Raw genomic sequence first — 22426 nt, 5'->3', positions numbered from 1 at the left:
GAACATATGATCACAAGTTTATTCTGCAAGATAAGGAACCTGGTCAAAATATAGTTTAACATGTTGCCTCATACATGAAGTCAAGTATTATTACATGTCAAACATGACCATAAACAAAGTTGCAGTATCACATGATGACATTCATTGAGATTGTTATTTGACCACCACACGTAAAGCTTTCTGATGCTGTAGTTGGAAAATAATTGACTCTTCTGATCTGTATCCTCTCTGGGAATGAGACTGATGCCTCCTTTGTGTGCATCCAAAGAAAGCCACGCCCCTCAGGACCAGTCTTCACCTCAACGGCATGCATTTGAAAGACGCACGTTACAGAACATATAAAATCATGACATCTTGACCAGACATTTCTTTTTATTAGACTTTGATCAGACTCCTCTACAAACATAAATATCCCCACATATAGCCCCATAGGGGTAAAATGGCCTTCATCTTTGTATAAATCAGTAATACAAAAACAAAGTTTCCTAACACTCTTCCTTTTTCCACAGCCCTTTAGGGAAATATGAAGGAAGAGGGGTGGCCCAATTCAACATGGGGTGTACGTTGTAAGCCCCTTCTTAAGCAACAACAGCCTGGCTGGATAAGTCAGTGAAGAAAGTGTCTCTCTTGTGCCGCAGTGCGCCCAGGAAGTCCTGAACCCTTTCCTCTCGGCTGGCGATATAGGTTAGCAGTGCTTCCTGTCTCCTCTGGGCGTCCAAGGGCTTTCCATTCCCATGATGCTGTAGGAGGTCTGCTACGCAGATGCGGTCTGCCTCCAGCTGCTGTAGGGCCTTGTCATCTTGGTGATGGTCTCTGGCTTTCTGCAGTGCATTAAACACATACAGATTAGTCAATCAGAGAGATGATAATGTGTTATACAGTAACCTTGGACCAAAGATATTTAGGATATTCTCTTCCAGCGAAAGTACTCAAACTTGCATCAATACCAAACATGGTACTGTACAAGTAAATTATGTGACTGGCATTTATACAAACATCGCTGTCATAGATAGAAAGGACATACCTGAATAGATCTGTAGTTGAGCTGATACTGCACTATGGCTTCACACAGGTTCCAGAATGAGTATTCAGGCCACAGGACTGACTGGAACACTAAGCAGGAGTGGGATGTCTGAAGGGTCAAATATTGCTGAATATTAATGCATTCATACTAGAATTAATCACATACTTTTGATATTAAAGGAGCTGTGCGTAAGTCTGTTGCAACCTCTGGCCACCGAGACAAAATTCAGTTTGAAGTTCCAAACAAGAAAATCCCTCCTAATAATAATAATATAACCCCTTGAAATGGACTTGCAGTGGCTGTGGTGTTTCTGCATACATGCATGATTTGATGAGGCAGCTACTGGAGACAGAACGGCAAGTCCACTCCCCTAGAACACCCATGGCAAATTGTAAACAAATTTTGCCAGTCCTATCCTCCTTACCTGCCAGAGCAGGAAGTCGCTGAGTCGCACCTCTCCCGATGTGCGGATGAGCAGGTCAGGGTTGGGAGAGTTACTACTGTACAGACACTGACTCAACAGGTCTTCCGTCACATCACTGAATGCAACAGAACACAAACAGCAACTGGTTGAAATCTATGGACTACAGAATAAACATGATCTATTCAAATTCAAACAGGGAGCAATGTTTTGAGAGGTAAATCAGAGTGCATTCTTATCTGTTGATGTTCTTTACCTGGATTTGATTAGACCTTGCTCCACTCCCCAAGCCATCTCCCTGACGGCATTGGCAATTTCATGTCTTGAGGTGTAGGCAAAGCACACATTAAGAAAGCATCTGTTGGCAGACAAAAGTGTGTCATTAATCAGTCTGTGTGACCTCTTATGTGTTTGTCAACTCCAGCTTGTGTGTACTGTGGCTTGAACATTTGAGTGAGAGATTTCAGAGAGGTCAAGAACAAAAGGAGAATGAAATGCCTACTTGTTGTGAGTACTGGTGGCAACCACAGCCTTGGCAATGTGCTGCTGAAGGTCCAGGGGCAGCATAGTCAGGTCTCCTAACACCCGGATACACACCCCATGCTTCTCCAGATTCTCCCTGGAGGAGAGAAGAGATGGTTAAGTAAAACAACTCATTCTTGCCAGTTTAACAATCACATGATCTATTTAGCTCTTTAGCCCATCTCCCTCCCCTTTCCGTTCATGACTGAGGAACAGTCTAACATTAAGTCCAGAAATAAACCCTTATTTTATTTCAAGCATGTGAATGCCGATTCTTCTCCCAGTAATTGATTGATTCCCGGCTCACACCAATGCTTCTCTAACACTCACTGCTCTTGTAGAAGTTTGATGAACTTCTGCTTGGCCAGCTCCATCAACCCTTCCACCTCATCTTTGGACCGCTTGAAGTTCTCGATGCTGAAGGCATACACCGTGACCTCATGGATGTTCAGGTTCAGGCACCAGCGCAGTGTCTGAGGGAGTAGACATACATAGACATAAGAAATGCTGACATGAGGGTGGTCAAGGACAAGGTTGAATGCCCATAAGGATAAAACTCAAAAGATACATTACGAAAAATTACTTCAGGTGTTGCAAGAGTACAAAAGCATCAGAAAAACGTTTGGTTTTAGTAAAGTAACTTCTCCCCTAAAGAGCGATAACCACACCCTCACCTCTGCCAGTTTGTCAAATCCCTGTGTGTGGCCCTCCTGGCGCTCCACATGCCGCTTCTGTGCATAGCGCCGGTTTCCGTCCATGATAAACGCCACATGCTTGGGCATTGGACCAGCCTAGACCAATGAGAGATCAGTGAACAGATTCAAGATAGCGATTAGCAGGACATAATGACAAGCTACTTGAGAGTAGAGTGCATTTATTTCACAATTTGATTCTGAATCAAATGCTATTCAGTATTGGAAGGAATATGCTACTTGCTTTTGTATATCTCACTACAACCATTGTGCATTACCTACTACAAGTATATCAAAAAGGTGAACTCAATACTGTATTGCAATTATGGAAATTCTACCTTCAAAATGTTGGCTGAGAGCTTCTCAAGAAGGTTCAATTCACCTTCCCTAATCCACGACATCTTCAAACTCTGAGACCACTGAGTTGGAGAGATAAACCATGATCAGACTTAATGACAAAACATATTAAAGCAATAGTCTATAATATGATATATAGCTAGTAATACATGTACATCATGCTGAAGCAATGTCGAATATAGTCAGCTAGGCACAAAAGACAGTCCCATGTTTGGACACGATGGAGAGAGCAAGGGTGCGTTCAACAAGCAAAATACTAGGATAAGGTGAAGCTGTCGCTACACTATAGTATAGGCCACCTTTGAGGAGCAGACATAGCCTACGCATACACCAAGCCCACACATACTACAAAGTGCACATTGAGATAAGAGGCTATACGCGTGAATAATCATGTCTCGCACCACCGTCTTTGATTTGGCTCAACATACAGTATATACGTTTCTGGCTGTATGAATATGCAGTCATCATGTGGATTTCTGTGGAGCGTACAAGACATGAAGGGAAACCAGGTTGACAGAAAGCTACAAGCGAACGTGAAATTCGCAAGTCAACGTCTGTATCCACTGAAAATGATCGACTTAATTCAAATTATTGAAAGGTGTAAAGCATTATCGACAGTATTAGTTTTATTTTTACATTTAACACAGAGCTTCCAACTCACAGCTTAAACGATGACGTCCTCTTCCTCATCGGCGATGTGACGCAAATAGAAGAGCGACAACTTCCTCCTGAACGGCTTTACAAATTTGTAATGCATGTGGATTGACAAAAACATAATCGTTTAAGTCAAGTAAATGTAATAAATACACGGATTTATCTATATGCATTAATTTGGATTATTTTTGACAGAGAAAGAAACATTTTTGTTTTAGTTTGCATTAAAATATTATTTTCTACTGCCAATTTGCAAATCAGTGGTCTACTACTTTGGATTGTGACAGCTGTCTGCCTTTAGGGGGCGACTACAAAAATGCGCAGACGCTATTTTCAACATCTTTCAAAGGCGAAGAAGAGGTTTCAGAATTGGGGGTGAGGGGCTGGCCCTTTTTGTTCCGCTGGAGAATCCTGCTTGAACGGTGAGCAGGAGCATAACAGACCGACAAGAAAACACAGCGCCACGGACAATCCGACAAATCCCCGCAAAGAGCGTTCTAAGCGGACGAAATAACACAGAAGAAGGGTATCGTCCTCGAGCCCCTCAGACAGTGGCTCTTGTGTCATCAGACAGGCAGCTATTGTCGTTAGCTACAACTCTGGGTCTGGGGGCTCTGGTAGGGGCAGGGGGCGGGGGTCTAGCGAGTCCGGAGAAGCCTGCACGCCGAGAGGAGGGGGCTGGAAGTCTGAAACGCTTCCAGTCTGAAGGGGCCGGCGCTGTGGCCGTAGCTGTGGCTGTATAATCCTGGACTAGCTTGTACCCGCGCGGCTAAGTGGATGGGATGGAGCCGGGACCGTCTGGCGCTGGTAAGGGGTCTCTCTATTTCATGTCGTCAGGGGTGGGATTGGTGAATATGTTGAGATGGCTAATTGCGACCAGAAATTGCCCGAAATTTGAAAACGGGGCATCATGGCCTCGTATCAGGAGGTGCATTTTCGAGTTAGCGGACAGGCCAATCGAAAACCCGTCTATCGCAACGATTGTGGATGTTTTTATTCGTATTTCTTGCACGAAATTACTCTTATGGATTTATAGCGAGAGACGGGTCTTTTTGGTGCACTGACAATGTCCGAGGTCAGGGGCGGGGGCAAGGGGGTCGTGGGAATCTCCTGCGAGGAGACACGAGGTAAAGCCCGCCTTCCACTACCCCAGCAGCTGGCTGCACCCCTCTCTCACACAACACAAGACCATGACCCCCGCAGTGTTCTCTTCTTTTGATTATTAGGAATTCAAATTTTCAATATTTTTGGCAACCTGTGTGCTGCATGCGTTTTTCAAATGACACATTTCACTTCAGCCTGTGCATGTAATAACTGCAGTGGTACATACTTTATTTACACTCTAAACCAGAATAGTACACCATGGATTATAATCATCCCATCCAGTGTTGAGTGAACCCTACTGAATGTTTTTAAATACTGAAACATTGTGTAAGGCAAGCTTTATTTGCTTATTTTACATCAGTGGCTGTCATATAACTTCAGCTGTCAAAAGGATTGGTGTCAAAATCCCAAACTTCTATCTATACATGTTCCCCTCAAGGTTTATTAATGTCGAGGTTAATTAATTGTGGTTAGTGCATGGACATGCCACGGTACATTGATTATAATATTTAATGTGGCAGTTCGATTTGATGACTTTGCTCAAGTGAGAAGACGGCCATAAAACATCAGATATTGTTATTACCAGGGCTAAACCAGGTTTAAAGTCCAGTCTGTTTATAATAGGGTTGGGTGGAATGAAGTCCTTAAATGCTCCCGGGGGGGGGGGGGGAGAGAATCCGCCTTTGCTCCATATATTTAATATACATTATAAATCTCAAGTATGTATGTGGTGACTGTTATAATACCGTCTTCCCCACTACCCATGTTCGCCAGCAAAAGGGCAAAGTTAGCTAGCTATTTTTAACGTAGATGACTGGTCTAAAATGGCCAAAAATAAATAAATAAATAAACAGCCGTTACCAAGAAACTGGCAAAAAAAAAAGAACAGATAATCTCTCCCTCACTCCTGTGTATACTATATGTATGTCTGAAGTGAGCGCAGCGCCAGCCCCTCCCCCCCGTGCTCTCAGCTGAGAGAGACGAACCGCTCGGCCTCCTGCGCCTCAGCGCTGCCAGCGGCGGTACATATACATATAGTGAAAACAGCTCTTAATTTGTCAGTTTAAAAGATAATGTAGCAGAAATGTTATGCCGGTATTAAAAAGCACACCGTGGGCATTTTCAAATCTCGCGGGTTACCGTATTACCGTTATACCGCCCCCAACCCTAGTGTATAACATTATGTAATTTGACTCTTTAACAAAGTATAAGATGTCACTTCTAAGAGTTTGTTAGGCAGAAATTTACAACAAATTTCCCATTTCAAAGGGAATTCAGTGACAAATGGGATGCCAAAAAGTTGATGACATGATCAAATGATCGGTCCCCATGTAGAATGTTTGTCAGTTTTGTTGATTCAACGTTGATTCCCCTGATTCAGTGATCCTTTTTTAATACACCATTGGACTCTGTCACCCTGTTAAGTAGTTGAGTTTGTTTTTGTTTTTAGGATGGGGCGTGGGGGGTGTCCCACCCATCAAGAGGTCATCTGTGTTTGAAGCTACAGATGATTCTCAGTTTTTTCATTTGAATATTGAAAATAATTAACGTTTGCATCTTGCAACCTATACGTGGATAGCCTCTTTGCCAAATCACTCTGTACTTATCTTTGGTTTAGGCCTACTGTTACATTTGGGATTGGAAAAGAGGACGAGTAGTATGTTGCGTCCTAGGACACTATTTAGACAATTAGACCCTTTTTATCCTCAAATTCAATTATGCTGCTGGAAAACATCTGTAGTGACTCCATGTTTTAGTTAGGCTATCGCCTACAGGGATACAACACTAAGCAGGGAGTAGACATGACTCGGGTCTCTTTGGTTCAGGTCTCTTGTGCCAGGAAAAGACATCTATTGTCTGGGGACGTGTAGGCCCCTGGCTCCACTTCTCACCATCTGCCTTCCCTGGCGTGGGGGGTGACGTGTGCGTGTATGTGCGTCAGTGTGTGCATGTTTACTTTGTCATTCAAAGTAATGTTGTGGCTTATGCCATAACACGCACGCATGCATGCATGCACACACACACACACACTCAGGTATCTTAACTGTGACAAAACTACTCAGATGAGTAGATGGCTGCCTGTCTTCTTTACAGGCGTTATTATTTGGACAGTAATGGCCTATATCAGGAAGTGAGTAGCTTCTTTATGGAGGCCTAGCGAGCCTGTGACCGACTGTCAAGGTTGACCCCAGGATTTCCACACTAGCCCTTTAAACCCAGGCTCCACTGAGTGAGAGAGATTGATGACAGGAGCCTGGTCCTTATGTGGAAACATGAACGCTTGCAGGATGAGAAAAGGCCAAGGTCCCACCACCACCGTCTCACCCCCAACTCCCACAGTGCCCCTCCTCACACACACCCCCAGGTTTCCTGATCTCCATGACAATACTGTGTTGCTGTGGAGTCTCCATGGTGAGACTGGGAATGTTGGGGGGGCCCCCCCCTGTGTGTGTGTGTGTGTGTGTGTGTGTGTGTGTATGTGCGTGCGTGCGTGCGGTAGTGGGGGCTCTCCCTCTCTCTCCCCAGTGTGTGTGTGTGTGTGTGTGTGTGTGTGTGTGTGTGTGTGTGTGTGTGTGTGTGTGTGTGTGTGTGTGTGTGTGTGTGTGTGTTTGATGGAGGAGAAGAGCAGCTGGGGTCTTTGTTGTGGTGGAGGGGCTGTTCTCAGGGGAGGCAGAGGTTAAGACACTGGGGCCCTCTCAGGCAGGAGTCATGGCTAGCCTCACATTTAGCAGGCCACGTACTCCTGGACCTCCTGAACGTTCCATACTTGTTTTCCACACAAGTTACATTCTTCTGGCAGACACTCGCCAATCAGGCGAAGGTTCCAAACTATATGCTTCCAAAAGAGGGCATCAACTATGGCAACAACATCCTCTTGAAATCACATGCCTATAGCTAATTGTACTTACTCTGTAATGCAGAAAGAAGCCACTTTAATAGAAAATAGGTTTCATTCTGCAGATTATCTCCCATGTGACACCCTAGTTGACTTTGGCTCGCAAATGCAACAATAACTGTTTTAGACACATTTTGGAATTGCGCCATCTTGTGCCATTGCATTTTGTCTAAGAAGTCTTTCAAGCAGAATCTCATAGGAGGCCCTCATGAACCTTCCAGTAGTCCTAATTTACCAATTTCGCCCTCTGAGGGGTTCAATAAAATTAGCCTGCATCTTTCTTTCAGTGTGTCTGGCTTGTAGAATTGAGCGTTGCCCTAATGTATTCTTTTTTTCTCTCCCCCTGCCCTTAATTCTCATTCAACCATCCCTCTCCCCTTCCCTACTCTTTCGTTCACACCCTCCCTGGTCGCCCTAATCTCTTTGTTCGTCCTCCCCTCCTTTATCCCTTGTCAATATCCTCTTCTCATGACACCCCCTCTCTCACAAATCCCGGTCCTCTTCATTCTCCCCCTGTTATTTTTGCCACTCAACCTTTTCCTTCCTTTCTGTCTGCCTCGTTTTGTTTTCCTTATACCTCTTCCCGTCCCTGCCTCTGCCTCGTCATCCTTCCCATGCCCCCGTCTACCCTGCCTAATATCTATGCCCCCTCTGCCCCTCCCTACCCCCTCCTCCTTCATATCCTTGCCTTCTCCGTGTCTTCCTACCCATGCCCGCCTACCCTGCCTACGTTTCATCCCCTGCCCATATCTATGCCCCCTCTGCCCCTCCCTACCCCCTCCTCCTTTGTATCCATGCCTTCTCCTTGTCTTCCTACCCATGCCCGCCTGCCAACTCTGTCCCCTGCCAACCCTGCCCATGCCCGCATGTTTTTCCTCACTCGGCTCCTCCTTACACTTGTTCCCCTGCCCATGCCCCATTCACTTCCCTTTTGGCCCCTGCCTGAACCTCCTCCTGTGCCCACATAACCAACCTCAATGCCCTCACCCTTGCTCCCCCAGTGCCCATGGGGCCCTTCCCCCCACCTCTGCAGCAGGTGTTCCAGGCCCCCCGCCGGCCGGGCATGGGCACCGTGGGGAAGCCCATTAAGCTGCTGGCCAACTACTTTGAGGTGGAGATCCCCAAGATGGACGTCTTCCACTACGAGGTGGACATCAAGCCTGACAAGTGTCCCCGTCGGGTCAACAGGTAACGTGACATGACGTTTCCCTTCGTGATGTTTGAATTCAATAGCTGTGGCTTAGTTTGTTTCAGGCAAAAATCGTCTTGTACTAACATGAACTCACTCTCTTGCATTTCTCACTGACATAAACCCAGGATTTATGTGACACTTTGGGATTTGTGCGCATTTCTCAAATGAGGATTTGATGACTACCAAAGTTGAATGGCTTGCTGTGGTAATGCAACAAGGGACCGCATGCTATGTAGGGAGACATTCTTAGTGATCTGTGGTGTCCAAACTGTCCAATTAAAAGTTGACATGATGAAGTGAGAGAGCGTGAGTCAACCCAACAGAAATAGACTATACACTTCATTAGCACCATCATTAACATAGATTATGTAGATTATGGCACTGCTTCACTACTGTCTGACGAAAGTCATTCTCCTTATGTTTGAGAGCCACAGGTTTGGCTGGTCATCATTGGGCAACTCAGACACAATACTGCTCCAGTGACCATGGTCAATAATCAGACTGTGAATGCTTCGTTTCAAGAATGAATGTCTGAGACCCCAAAATGTAATAACTTTGTTTTTTATTCCTGACTATTAAAAAAATATCCTTGACCCAGAAAAGAAAAGCCTCATATAGTCCTCTCTCTAATTGACTTGATTAACAGACTGAAGCTGAGTCTGAATTCAAATCCTTGGAGTTTTGCCCTGCAGAAAGAAGGAGAAGGGAGCGATGGTGGCATGCCTTTGAGCTTCGTTCTCTTCGAATGAAGTCGCAGAGTTTTTAGTTTTTGGACAAAGGGTCCAAGTAGGCATGCAGGGGTCAATCTCACATGACCTCTCCCTTTCAAACGGGCCCCTCTTCCCCCACACTTATCTGAAGGCCAAGGCACCATGCATTCAGAGGTGGGGCCCCCATACCTTCTCTCTTTTGTCCCGACGCCTCCCCCCAAGGCCATGAGATATTGCCTTCCACCAGCTGTGTATCCTGCTTGATCAATATCCAATCACAACCTGCCCCCCCAAAGGAGCATCCTCCTGATTGGTTGTTGGGCTTAATTTGGACAGCAACGTCTGTTGTCAGAGATGATATATGCCATTTAGCTGCAGTGCAGTGGGTGCATACATTTTTCAGTATATATGGTCCCAGCGGGAATCTAACCCACAACCTAAGCATTGTCAGCGCCATACTCTACCAACTGGCCCAGAGAGTGTTGTCGTAAGCTTTGTGAGTATGATCATAACCCGGTGTGTTTGTGTGTCGCCCCCTGCAGGGAGGTTGTGGAATACATGGTGCAACATTTTAAGCCCCAGCTCTTTGGGGACAGGAAGCCAGTGTACGATGGCAAGAAGAACATCTATACGTTACTAGCGCTTCCTATTGGAAGTGAGAAGGTAGGTTATTTCTAGACAAGGTGTGTGGGTGTGTGTGTGTGTGTGTGTCTCAAAACTGCATACTCATCCTCTCCTCCTTTTTGTTATTTTCCTCACCCCCTCCACCCCCCCTTCTCTCTGTGTGCAGGTGGACTTCGAGGTGACCATCCCCGGGGAGGGAAAGGACCGTATCTTCAAGGTGTCTATCCGCTACCTGGCCATCGTGTCATGGCGTCTCCTACAGGAGACTCTGGTCAGCGGCCGTTTGCAGGTGCCGCTGGACTCTGTCCAAGCCCTGGACGTGGCCATGCGCCACCTGGCCTCCATGAGGTTGGTACACAGTGTACACACACACACACACACACACACACATAGATGACAGGACAAAATATGACTGTAGGAGTCTCAGCACAACCAGGAGAGGCACTTTTTTTTGCCTTTTTTTTGTTGTTGTTCTAGAAGAACCTCAAGACGTACTGTGTGTCATCCTTGTTGAACGTGAGTTAAGTTGACTGATTTCTTATGTTGAGATCCATTAAATTCTCATTCCTGAAGGAAGCAGGCTAAACGGATGGTGGTTGTCAACTGAGAACTGTGTGAAACTAACAGTTCTGAGCAGAGAATAATCATCAGCCACTTGAGTTGACCACATCAAAGTCAGAGAGTCTTTATGTTCAGGCTTTTGAAGAGATGAAAGAAGCCTAATTGCCTTGATTTGCTTACTTCCGAAACCTCATGGATGACACAGACCTCCTGGATATTCAGTCATTATGAGATCATGCTGTCTGAGATTTCAGTTGAGTCATGCCCCCCCCCCCCCCCCCCCTTTTTTTTTCTCTAACTAGGTACACTCCAGTGGGACGGTCTTTCTTCTCTCCACCTGAAGGGTACTACCATCCCCTGGGAGGGGGGAGGGAGGTGTGGTTTGGTTTCCACCAGTCTGTACGCCCTGCCATGTGGAAGATGATGCTCAATATCGATGGTGAGTCACACCAGACGACAAGCGCCTAAGGGTACGATGACATCACGATGACACAACGTACCATGAGAGAACATGACATGGCATAATATAACATCGTTAAGGACCTGATCAATTATTGACCACCTGCCCTTTCACATTATCAACATGTAATTCAAAGCTTGTCCTCAAGGCGGCACTGCGTGTGCCTCCACACTTGAGACTGTTCGCCACAGACTTTTACACTTTTTACTTTAAATCTGCTTATGTGATCGGAATCCGCCAATGAACATCAGTAAAATATTATATATTATAAGTTTAGATTTATTCTGGTTGAAGTATTGCTGGTATTATGAGTCTGCAATGGTTTGACAGGGTGATATGTTGTCCTCTTGACGCTGGGGGATGGAACAACAAGAGGGGAAAAAACTAATTCAGAATTCCTCAGGTCCCTAAACATAACACGAGCTACCATAAGATCTACTCTAGTGTTATAGATATTTGCTTTGGCCTTCATCACTTCACAGCTGTAGCCATATTGATTGTGTTTGAAGGTGCACTTAGAACAGTGCTTAGCATAATCCTCTGCCAGAGGGTTTATATTGACATCATCTTCCAGTTCTGACTGAGCGCATTGTCTCCTTCTAGTGTCGGCCACTGCCTTCTACAAAGCCCAGCCCGTGATAGAATTTATGTGCGAGGTCCTGGACATCCGCAACATTGACGAGCAGCCCAAGACCTTGACCGACTCTCAGAGAGTCCGCTTCACCAAGGAGATCAAAGGTGGGCCACTGAACAGTGAGTGAGTACCTTCCACACGCCATGCCGCCTCTCACCTCTTCCAAGAGGACAGCCCCCTCATTCCTCCACCCCCTCATCCCTGACACACTTATTCCTCCATGCCTCACTCCTAAAACACTCACTCCTCCACTCCTCTCTGTTCAATCGCTCACTCCTAAAACACTCACTCCTCCACGCCTCACTCTTCAATCACTCACTCCTAAAACACTCCACCACTCACTACTCCACTCACACTCAATCATAATCCACTCACCTCACTTCCCTCACTCTACTTCCCTTAACCCTTCACTCCCGATTTCCCTCTCGAATCCTCCACCACTTAATGCATCCCTATCTCTCCCACTCTCCCTGTTGTTCTCTATCCAGCGCGTCTCTGCAGATGTTTTTCATGTATTGGTGCAGTTTTGTTTTATTTTTTTATATTCACTTCTCATATTGTCAAACTTCACTTTGTGAAGTTGTATTTTGGAACATTAAACAGCGCTATTTTATTTTCAGTCGAATTTGTTGTCTTTTAAAATCTTTTTTTTTTCTTCGAAAATCCACTAGGGGGTGCTAGAGATATTAACAAGATTATGCAGGCACTATTGTATCCAATTTCGGGGTGACCCCCTTCTTACCCTCCTACTCTCTCCCCATCCCTCTGTCCCCATCGTGCCATTCCTGTGGGCTCTTATCTTTCTGTGCGTGTGTGTGTTTCTGCCCTGCTGTCGGTGGGCGTTGCCAGGCCTGAAGGTGGAGGTGACGCACTGCGGCCAGATGAAGAGGAAGTACAGAGTGTGCAATGTCACACGGCGCCCTGCCAGCCACCAGACGTGAGTGTCTAAGTTCACCCGATGCCCCGTGGAAAAGAGAATTGATGCATGATATGTCCTGGATATGCAGTGCCCTGCGCAAGTAATGGGACAGTGAAGCAATTAGTTTTTTTCCTTTTGGCTCTACGCTCCAAAAGTTTCGATTGAAATCAGACCATTACTATTAGGTAGAGATTGTCAGCTTTTATTCGATGGCATTTGTGTACGTATTGGTTTCACCATTCAGAAAAATAAACAGCACTTTGTATGTTTAGTCCCCCTATTTTAGGGTACCCAAAAGCTTGATAATTGGCTTGACAGGTGTGTTCCATCACATCATTTATGCAGGCATAAGAGCTGTCAACGTCTAGTATTGATTCTAGGCTTTGGAGTTTCCTATTGGTGTCTGTCAACAAGAGGACCAAAGAGGTGTCAATGAAAGTCAAGGAAGTCACTATTAGGCTGAAGAATCAGAAAAAAAATCAGAAACATAGACGTCTATCAGAGGTTGGCGTCAATGTGTCAGAGACTACCATCCATGTCAGACACTACCATGTACCAGAGTATTTGCGAGAGAAGAGTTTGGAGAAAAAAAGGATCTGGCCAATATTTACAGCATACCAGCTCATCTGTGAAACATGATGCAAGGGGTGTTAGGTTTGGGCATGTTTCGCTTCCGCTAGAACTTACTAACTTGTCTTAATTGATGATTGTAACAGTTTATGGCAGCAGCAGGATGTATTCTGAAGTGTACAGAAACATCTTGTCTGCTCGATTACAAGCAAATGCCTCCAAATTCATTGGATGGTGCTTCATTACAGAAGTAAGACAATGACCCAAAACATACTGCCATAGCAACTAGGGAGTTTTTCCGAGCTTTTTTTGACTGGCCAAGTCAATCTTCAGATTTAAATCCAATTTGAACATGCATTTCATTTCCTGATGATAAGATTTTAGGCAAAAATACCTCAAAACAAACAGCAACTGAAGCTGCAGTACAGGCCTGGCAGAGCATCACCAGAGAAGATAGTCAATGTCTGGTGGGGTCACAGACTTCAGGCAGTTATTGCATGCAAAGGATTGTCGACCAAATACAAAAAACGAGTGCTTATTTTGGACAAATAAGCAAAAATACCATAAAATAAAAGCTGAGAATCTTTACTTGAACCTCATAGTAAGTGAAAGGTGAGGAAAATGTAAAAAAAAAAAATGCTTCACTGTTCCATTACATACACAGGGCATTGTATATGGATTGTCAGTTTATGGGGGTACTTCTAAAAAGTTGTTAGTCAGCCCAGGTACACGTTTGTACCCACATACATCCATGTTGTCCAGTTATAATGACACCTGCCCACATTTCCTAGGTTTCCCCTCCAGCTTGAGAGTGGGCAGACAGTAGAATGTACGGTGGCCCAGTACTTCAAACAGAAGTACAACCTGCAGCTGAAATACCCCCACCTGCCCTGCCTACAGGTGGGCCAGGAGCAAAAGCACACCTACCTGCCCCTGGAGGTGAGAATTATGAAACCGTTTATTTTCCTGGAGCGAACAAATTCAATTTGATTGATGCGTGTGTTGTGGAAGCAAATGGCTGCTTCTAAACTCAAGACGTTGCTTTGTTTCCCTGCAGGTGTGTAACATTGTAGCAGGGCAACGGTGCATCAAGAAACTGACAGATAATCAGACCTCCACCATGATCAAAGCCACGGCTCGCTCTGCCCCTGACAGGCAGGAGGAGATCAGCCGACTGGTGAGTCAGTGGGGCCGCCTAATAGCTTGAAGCTGCACTGCAAAACTGAGCCTCAATGGGAAATGTCAGTGTCTTGAAAGAAAAGGAAAAAATATTTGACACGCCTTTGTATCTGTTGCCCTTGTCCGTCCACAGATGAAGAATGCCAACTTTAACCTGGATCCGTACATCCAGGAGTTTGGGATCAAAGTGAAGGATGAAATGGCTGAGGTGACTGGGAGAGTGCTCCCTGCCCCCATCCTGCAGTATGGAGGAAGGGTAAGAGAGACGGCAGATTTCTGTTTCACTATAAACCTTTGACTGGTGACGATAAGAGTGAGCAAGCCGTGCAAATCAGAATAAGATCTCTCAATGTTTTTCTAAATGTTTCCCCACAGAACCGTGCCATTGCCACACCTAACCAGGGAGTGTGGGACATGAGAGGGAAGCAGTTTTACAACGGTATCGAGATCAAGGTGTGGGCCATCGCCTGCTTCGCCCCCCAGAAACAGTGCAGAGAAGAGGTGCTCAAGTAAGTGCCTTAGGAGTGGGGGTTTGGGGAGGGGATGCGTTTCCTAGGTGGATACATGTCTCAATAAAAATAATCCAATAAAAAAAAAAGAATTAATAAAAAAAAAAAGTCTTTCTTTCGGACTAAACAGACGCTAAGGAGGAGTTTTACTAACTTCACTGCTCTCTCCTCTCTTTAGGAACTTCACAGACCAGCTGCGCAAGATCTCCAAGGATGCTGGGATGCCAATCCAGGGCCAGCCGTGTTTCTGTAAATACGCCCAGGGAGCAGACAGTGTGGAGCCCATGTTCAGACACCTGAAGAACACCTACTCTGGGCTGCAGCTCATCATCGTCATCCTGCCCGGCAAGACCCCCGTCTATGGTACGATTTGTTATGGAATTGTCTGTACAACCGTACCGTTATTAGAGTAACATGCTTGGTTTGGTACTTGGTATGGGTTGTTGAAAGGCCATTGTATAATAAGAGAGTATTTGTAATTCAGCTTAGTGCAGTAACAGTATATTAAATAACGTCTTTCATTTAAGCATATGATAAACCTGACTGTTGACTCTTGGTTCCTCTAGCGGAGGTGAAGCGGGTGGGAGACACTCTCCTAGGAATGGCCACTCAGTGTGTCCAGGTGAAGAACGTGGTGAAGACGTCCCCCCAGACCCTCTCCAACCTCTGCCTCAAGATCAACGTCAAGCTGGGCGGCATCAACAACATCCTGGTGCCTCACCAACGGTCAGCTGTCTTCCAGCAGCCGGTCATCTTCCTGGGGGCCGACGTGACACACCCCCCTGCTGGAGATGGGAAGAAGCCCTCCATTACCGCTGTAAGACAGCCTCAGTATTCAATGAATACTCATTAAGAACAATGATAGGTATTTGTAAGGGAGATGGAAACATTGATTTTGAGTCTAAAGAAAACACTGTTACACGGTAGTGTATTCTTAACTGCCGTAAGTGTCCAGCATTTTGTTTAAGTGTACAACTGGCTTGGTTGAGTTATTTACCAAGTGTATTCGGGTCAATATTGGCAATAATACTGAATGTCTTGCGTCATGCATTCACTTCAGTCTGTGATAGCTTGGGATTTGTTAGCACTTCGTATTTCTACTTTGAAGCATTCCAATTACAATACAGGCAGGGTGAATTCGATATAGGGGAAAAGAGAGAGAGAGAGAGAGAGGGAGGGAGGGATGGATCAGAAGAAGAGGAAGGCATGGGAGGGAAGAGAATGGCTCAGCGGTGACTCAGAGGCTAGGAGGAAATAACGTCACTCGAAACCCCAACATCCCACAACCTCGGCCTGGCTGTGGTTGGCTGTGTGGTTGCCAAGCAATAATGACAGGTGGCTGAGTCATCCAGAGAGACAGGGAGAGAAGGGGTGGCTATGTCTGTGAATATGCTATTTGTGTCGCGTTACGGTCAGAGAGGATGACAATTTTTCTCACAGTAACAAGGCTTTGGGCTACAAGGGTACCGTTAGGTGCAGACAACATCCAGCTTCCCACACTAACCCCGGTTGGCCTCTAGAGGGTGCTAATGCTCCACCCCAGTCACAACATTAGAAATGGATGAATCATACAGGTTGATGAGCAAGGTGTCAATGTGATGCTGAGTAGTTTTGATGTGTTGATTGCCTTTTAGCCTTTTTTTCCATTTATCTTTCTCTCTGACGTTTTTTTGGTATTCAGGCTTTCGCTGGGCTTGGTTTCTGAAGTCACACATTGACCTACAGTATGTGGCCTTTTGTCTTTTTGGCTAGTCTCCTCAACTCTCTCTCTCTCCCATCCCTCCATCCACCTCTCTCTCCAGGTGGTAGGCAGTATGGACGCCCACCCCAGTCGCTACTGTGCCACAGTGAGGGTCCAGAGGCCCAGACAGGAGATCATTGAGGACCTCTCCTACATGGTTAAGGAGCTGCTGATCCAGTTCTACAAGTCCACCCGCTTCAAGCCCACCAGGATCATCTTCTACAGGGACGGGGTGCCTGAGGGGCAGCTGCCACAGGTACACTTCAACTGGGACAGAGGGAAAAATAACAATGGTTTACGTTTCAGTCCCACTGAATCGATTAGCCAATATCAAGGCCCAGTGTTCACCACAGAGATCTTTGAGGGTTTTTTAATGGGGTTTTTTTGTTTTTGTTTTTTCCGTAGATCCTCCACTACGAGCTTCTGGCCATCAGGGATGCGTGCATCAAGCTAGAGAAGGACTACCAGCCGGGCATCACCTACATCGTGGTCCAGAAACGCCACCACACACGCCTCTTCTGTGCCGACAAGTCAGAGAGAGTGAGTTCATTTCACACGGTCAGGGCCTGTTGTAACACACAGTCAGGGCCTGCTGTAACTCACACAGTCAGGGCCTGTTGTAACTCACACAGTCAGGGCCTGCTGTAACTCACACAGTCAGGGCCTTCTGTAACTCACACAGTCAGGGCCTGCTGTAACTCACACAGTCAGGGCCTGCTGTAACTCACACAGTCAGGGCCTGCTGTAACTCACACAGTCAGGGCCTGCTGTAACTCACACAGTCAGGGCCTGCTGTAACTCACACAGCCAGGGCCTGCTGTAACGCACACAGCCAGGGCCTGCTGTAACGCACACAGTCAGGGCCTGCTGTAACGCACACAGTCAGGGCCTGCTGTAACGCACACAGTCAGGGCCTGCTGTAACTCTGTTGCGCAAGATACAACTCCGGCTTTCCCTTTAAGCTTTCATCCAATGAGTCCATTCTCAGCTCTGCCATTTTAATTCCCTTGAAGGTTTAGCCACAGTAAGCTTCTGTGGATTTTGAAATCGAACTTATGTTCCCTTTGTGCAATTTGTCTGTAGATCGGGAAGAGCGGGAACATTCCTGCAGGGACCACAGTGGACACCAGCATCACTCACCCCTTTGAGTTTGACTTCTACCTGTGCAGCCACGCGGGTATACAGGTAGATATGAAGAGGAATATGAATAGGATGTTCATACTGCTCTCTTCCCTTGAGTCATGTTATGTTAGCCATGTATATAAAAATACAACAACACATTCTTACATAATAGGATTTATATGCTATTGAGATCATTTTGAATCCCAATGGGCATTTCTGGAGCTCTAGCAGAATGTTGTTTTTGACCCAGCAATGCGATTTTTTTTTTTTACCCAAGTAAAGCGATTACTAGGTGTTCAGATTGGTTGTCAGCGGCGCTGCCTCACCAGTGTTTTTTTAAACGATCCTCCCGCTCAGTGCCGTAACGGTTCCTCTGCTCTCCTGTCTGTCTGTCTGTCTGTCTGTCTGTCTGTCTGTAGGGCACCAGTCGGCCCTCTCATTACTACGTCCTTTGGGACGACAATCGTTTCACCGCCGACGAGCTTCAGATCCTCACCTACCAGCTGTGCCACACCTACGTACGCTGCACCCGCTCCGTCTCCATCCCTGCGCCAGCCTACTACGCCCGTCTTGTGGCCTTCCGTGCCCGCTACCATCTGGTGGACAAGGAGCATGACAGGTAAGCATGTTTTTTTTTTATTTTTTATTTTTATATATATATATATATATATACAGTTTTGAGTTCTATGTATGTAACTGTATAATTTTCTATATAAGCACAGTTTGCCTTATTCCATTAGTTTTGGGTGCAGCATGGAACATGAGAATGACCCCTGTTCCTGTCTGTGTCTCTTCTTTCACTCTAGCGGGGAGGGCAGCCATGTCTCTGGGCAGAGTAATGGTCGGGACCCCCAGGCTCTGGCCAAGGCTGTGCAGATTCACCACGACACCCTGAGGACCATGTACTTCGCCTGAGCAACACCGCCCCAAACCACCACCACCCCCAACTCCGAGCCCACCGGAAGTCTCCCACCTCACCCCTCCCTATGACTACCCTCACACTCCACTGACCTCTCATGTCTGACCCCCCCCCCCCCCCCCCCCCCCCCAGTCAACTGAATAACACAGGCAGACTCTGCAGCCTCTTGCACTCACAACGGTTATTATTGTTGTTTTGTTGTCTTTAACGGGACTTACTTTAAATGTTCTTTTATGTTTTAATTTTAAAAAGTGGGTATTATTATTGTATTGAATGCTACCTTCACACTCCTATGTATGTAAGTATGCAATACGGAGGGGAGGAAACGGGCAGTAGAGCCCAAGAACTTTTGACTGCCACCACAATGCTGCCTCTTTACCCACCCGTGCAGTGGATGCCAGTGTTCAAACCCCCCCTAGTGCGGAAGGGGCCACCGCGGGCACACACTTATCGTTTTAACTTTTCATGAACGAGTCATGAACTCATTTTTATGTTTTATTTTTTAAAATAATGTCATTTTTTAAGATGGCCTTGAGGCATGGGAGGAGGTATGGTACATTAGCACTTAGCGATAGCATGTAGACGCCAACAGCCCTGCACCTATGAAGTGTTTCTCTGTGAGGCTAGCCCCTCTGGTCTTTGTTATAGTGGAGGCAGAGAGGGAGCAGGTGTAGCATATCGTAGACACAGGTGAAATTCCTACCGCACGGTCTGTGCAGGTTGGGGTGTCCCTATTTTAGATTTAGCCTGTAGCGAGATACGCAAACTTAGCAAAATTATAGAGGGACCATAGCATTGAGTGTATTGAATACACTCACACCCCATGCACCTAAACCAGCATTATTAACCAGCCAAATGTGATGCCAACCAATGGAAAAGGGGCACTTAACAGGAAGATAATCTTTGTGTCAGTATGCCTTGTGCACGGCGACAGGAATTATGAGGCACTTTTTCTTTAACCGACTGTCATGTTACTTCAGAATGGGGAGACTTGTCTGTCCTGGGACTTGACACACTCCCACACACACACTCCCACACACACTCCCCCACACTCACCCACACACTCCCACACACACACACAGTATTTTCACACCCTCAACCGCTAAGATTACTGAACCAGGAGTAACAGAAGCAATACAAGGTCATCTTTTCTTTGTCAATTTGAAAGCAGGCAAACAGAAGAGTCTGAGATCACGATGTGCCGTACAGCTGAACAGTGTTCTTCCCTCACCTCATCGTTGACCTTGCTAGTTGCTATGTTCATTCTACACATTCCAACATGTCAATGGAGATGACGTGCACACTATACTCACAATGCCCCCGCGCACAGACACACACACACACACACCGTATTTTGTACATAATTCTTTCTCCTGCAGACATTTGCAGACACCTACAACTCTTGCCAACACAAGCACACTCATGTCTCACCTCTTCCCTCCTACTAAGCATGTGGTGAGACTCCTCTACACATGCACTTGCCCCCTTACCACCCCCACCCCAAACCACATAGACTCTTGCCCGATTACCACCCACACCCCAAACCACATAGACTCTTGCTCCCTTACCACCCCCACCCCAAACTACATAGAGGCCCCCTTCTGCCACTAACTCTCTCCCCTCCCCCCTCTTCTCTAACCTCACCTACCTGCCTCATTGTTTGCCCCGCCCCCCCAGCCTGTGATATATGATCCCCATTGGTGCGCTGTGTGCATGGGCAACACAGATAGGGGCTTGTTGCACAGGTTAGGGGGTTACAACTTAATATGCCCTGCCTTCACTTCTGGTCACTTTCTGGCTTTATGAAATGCATGTAACAATTTTTATGACTGGATATTCTGAGCCACGTTATTTGGGTTTCCTAGAGATAGGAGCTACTGCTCACCTCTGCCTGACTGTCGGTTATCGCCTCAATTGTTTAATGGTTGAAGACTGCTTTTTGTTTTTCTGTATTATTGTGAGTAGTGTCAGAGTGTATCCTCAAGGGGGCACTATGGGAAAGTCCCTGATGATCCCATTTGGTCTCAAAGCGCCTCAAATCATGTCTGATTGGTAGAGTCCCTTTAAGTTGAAAGGGATCGATGATAGAGATTTGATGATATGCCGATTTTTTTTAATTTTGTTTTCAACTCGCGTAATCAAAATGCCTTTGTACACCATTTTACTGATCCCTCGTGTCCAAGGTGATTTGTATATATAACCTGTAATGTATTTTGGCTCACCAGTAGCGGGGCCTTGGCAGTTGGGGTTCGTTTCCCCCCCCCACTCCCATCTGTGTTAAAAAAAGTTCAGCTTGGGGAATCCCAGCACCACTGATCCAGATGCAGTTCTTCACTTACTGAAGCCACAAGCACCTTGCAAGGGGGAGGACAACATGGAGCTACCCCTGAAAAAGCATCATGAGGACACAGGAGAGTCTGCTCCACCCAGCCTCACTGACTAAGCAATATGAAGCCACTGATCAAGAACAAGTCCTTGTCATAGCACTTCCCATTAGATTGAAAGAAAAGGACATGGAAGCAACTTATTTTGGCTCTGTATGTAATAGTATGGGGACTCTGTTGGGGGAGGGTTATTTTTTAAAGAAAATAAATTTGTTTTTTATTACTTCTTGCTTTATTTTCATTTTTGTGGGGTGCACACACAAATACAGTGTTTACTCTGAATGGTTTTCAGCATGGTTATAGAGGTTTGTGCAGGTTTTCATTCCAACTCTCTGACAGCCACAACAGTATGAGCCGGTTTCCCAGACACAGATGAAGCCTAATTCTGGACTTAAATTACACTTCCAATCAATCTCCATTGAAGATGTTTTTTTGTTTATCCTAAGAGTAGGCTTAATCTGCGTTCAGGAAACCGGCCCTTAATCATTTAAAAATGCATACACACGGGTTCCTCTAGTCTAGAGTGACTTGGAAAATGGGGAATGTATATCACGTGAAGAAGACAAACGACAGAGAGAGATACACTCCAGACCTCTCTAATGCTCAATGAATCACCATCACCTGATCCTAATTGGACATGTAGACTTCTATTAGTCTTCTATTAGTCTGAATAATTTGTTGCTTTCGGAAGAGGCCCCTCTTGTGCTTCTAGTATTAGGGGAGAACATCGTTTACATGAATTTCATATAATGCTTCTCATCACGGAGATTTAAAGATGATTGTGATTTAGCCATTCGTGCACACAGTTATATTCACTCACGCACGTAAGGAGGGCTACCCTTGCGAAAAGGAGGTGCCTCATACTGACGCATGGCGTTTCCTATTTGAGAGAGCCCACCTCTTCCTGTCGGTGTCAGAGAAGCAACTTCACCATATTTAGCTGGTCAGAGCCCCGCAGAGTTGATCACTGTCAACCGGGTTGAACATCTTGGCTGTATCGGCAAATGCATCCAGGGGTTGACAGCTTTGGAACAGCAACAGGCCACGGAAAGAGGGTGACATCTGTGAATACGGCATACAAGTTGCAAGCTCCCGACAGACCGCAGACTTTGAGCGATAACTTGTAGCCGTCGCTCGTCGGATGAGAATTCCAACTATTATAGCAAGCTAACTAACTGGCTAATTATCGCATCCAAACCTCGGCTTCTGTGGGACGCAAAGCTCAGACAATC

At 46.0% G+C, this 22426-nt stretch overlaps 2 protein-coding genes across 3 annotated transcripts; one reads left to right on the top strand and one right to left on the bottom strand.

The window, feature by feature from the left end:
- Positions 1-3711, bottom strand: dhdds (dehydrodolichyl diphosphate synthase). 2 transcript variants are annotated; one of them, XM_083679726.1, is made up of 9 exons: positions 3678-3711; positions 2998-3078; positions 2642-2758; positions 2298-2440; positions 1948-2064; positions 1702-1803; positions 1449-1563; positions 1025-1132; positions 1-821 (listed from the first exon to the last, which is right to left on the bottom strand). In XM_083679726.1, the coding sequence occupies exons 2-9, from the start codon at positions 3058-3060 to the stop codon at positions 579-581; spliced, it is 1008 nt and encodes a 335-aa protein (XP_083535852.1). In that variant the 5' UTR covers positions 3061-3078; positions 3678-3711; the 3' UTR covers positions 1-578. The 2 variants fall into 2 exon arrangements, with proteins under 2 accessions (XP_083535852.1, XP_083535853.1); XM_083679727.1 differs by lacking the exon at positions 1025-1132.
- Positions 3712-4413: 702 nt separating this feature from the next.
- ago1 (argonaute RISC component 1) lies at positions 4414-21417 on the top strand. Its single transcript, XM_083678989.1, has 18 exons — positions 4414-4477; positions 8672-8858; positions 10115-10235; positions 10363-10544; positions 11060-11196; positions 11821-11970; positions 12701-12788; positions 14132-14279; positions 14398-14517; positions 14653-14775; positions 14895-15028; positions 15207-15391; positions 15595-15845; positions 16831-17025; positions 17175-17309; positions 17853-17954; positions 18311-18510; positions 18698-21417. Exons 1-18 carry the CDS (start codon positions 4453-4455, stop codon positions 18804-18806), a joined length of 2592 nt encoding a protein of 863 aa, XP_083535115.1. The 5' UTR covers positions 4414-4452; the 3' UTR covers positions 18807-21417.
- Positions 21418-22426: the final 1009 nt, after the last annotated feature.

The sequence above is a fragment of the Argentina silus genome (genome assembly GCF_951799395.1).
Source record: "Argentina silus genome assembly, chromosome: 10".
NCBI classification, from domain to species: Eukaryota; Metazoa; Chordata; class Actinopteri; order Argentiniformes; family Argentinidae; genus Argentina; species Argentina silus.
This window is presented reverse-complemented; position numbering and strand designations above follow the sequence as displayed.

Coding starts and splice junctions, on each gene's coding strand:
- dhdds (XM_083679726.1), bottom strand. CDS start 3,060: ATGTCGTGGATTAGGGAAGGTGAATTGAACCTTCTTGAGAAGCTCTCA. Junction 2,441..2,641: donor GATTTGACAAACTGGCAGAG/GTGAGGGTGTGG, acceptor CTACTCCCTCAG/ACACTGCGCTGGTGCCTGAA. Junction 1,804..1,947: donor GCCACCAGTACTCACAACAA/GTAGGCATTTCA, acceptor GTCTGCCAACAG/ATGCTTTCTTAATGTGTGCT.
- ago1 (XM_083678989.1), top strand. CDS start 4,453: ATGGAGCCGGGACCGTCTGGCGCTG. Junction 12,789..14,131: donor CGCCCTGCCAGCCACCAGAC/GTGAGTGTCTAA, acceptor CACATTTCCTAG/GTTTCCCCTCCAGCTTGAGA. Junction 15,029..15,206: donor TGCAGAGAAGAGGTGCTCAA/GTAAGTGCCTTA, acceptor TCCTCTCTTTAG/GAACTTCACAGACCAGCTGC.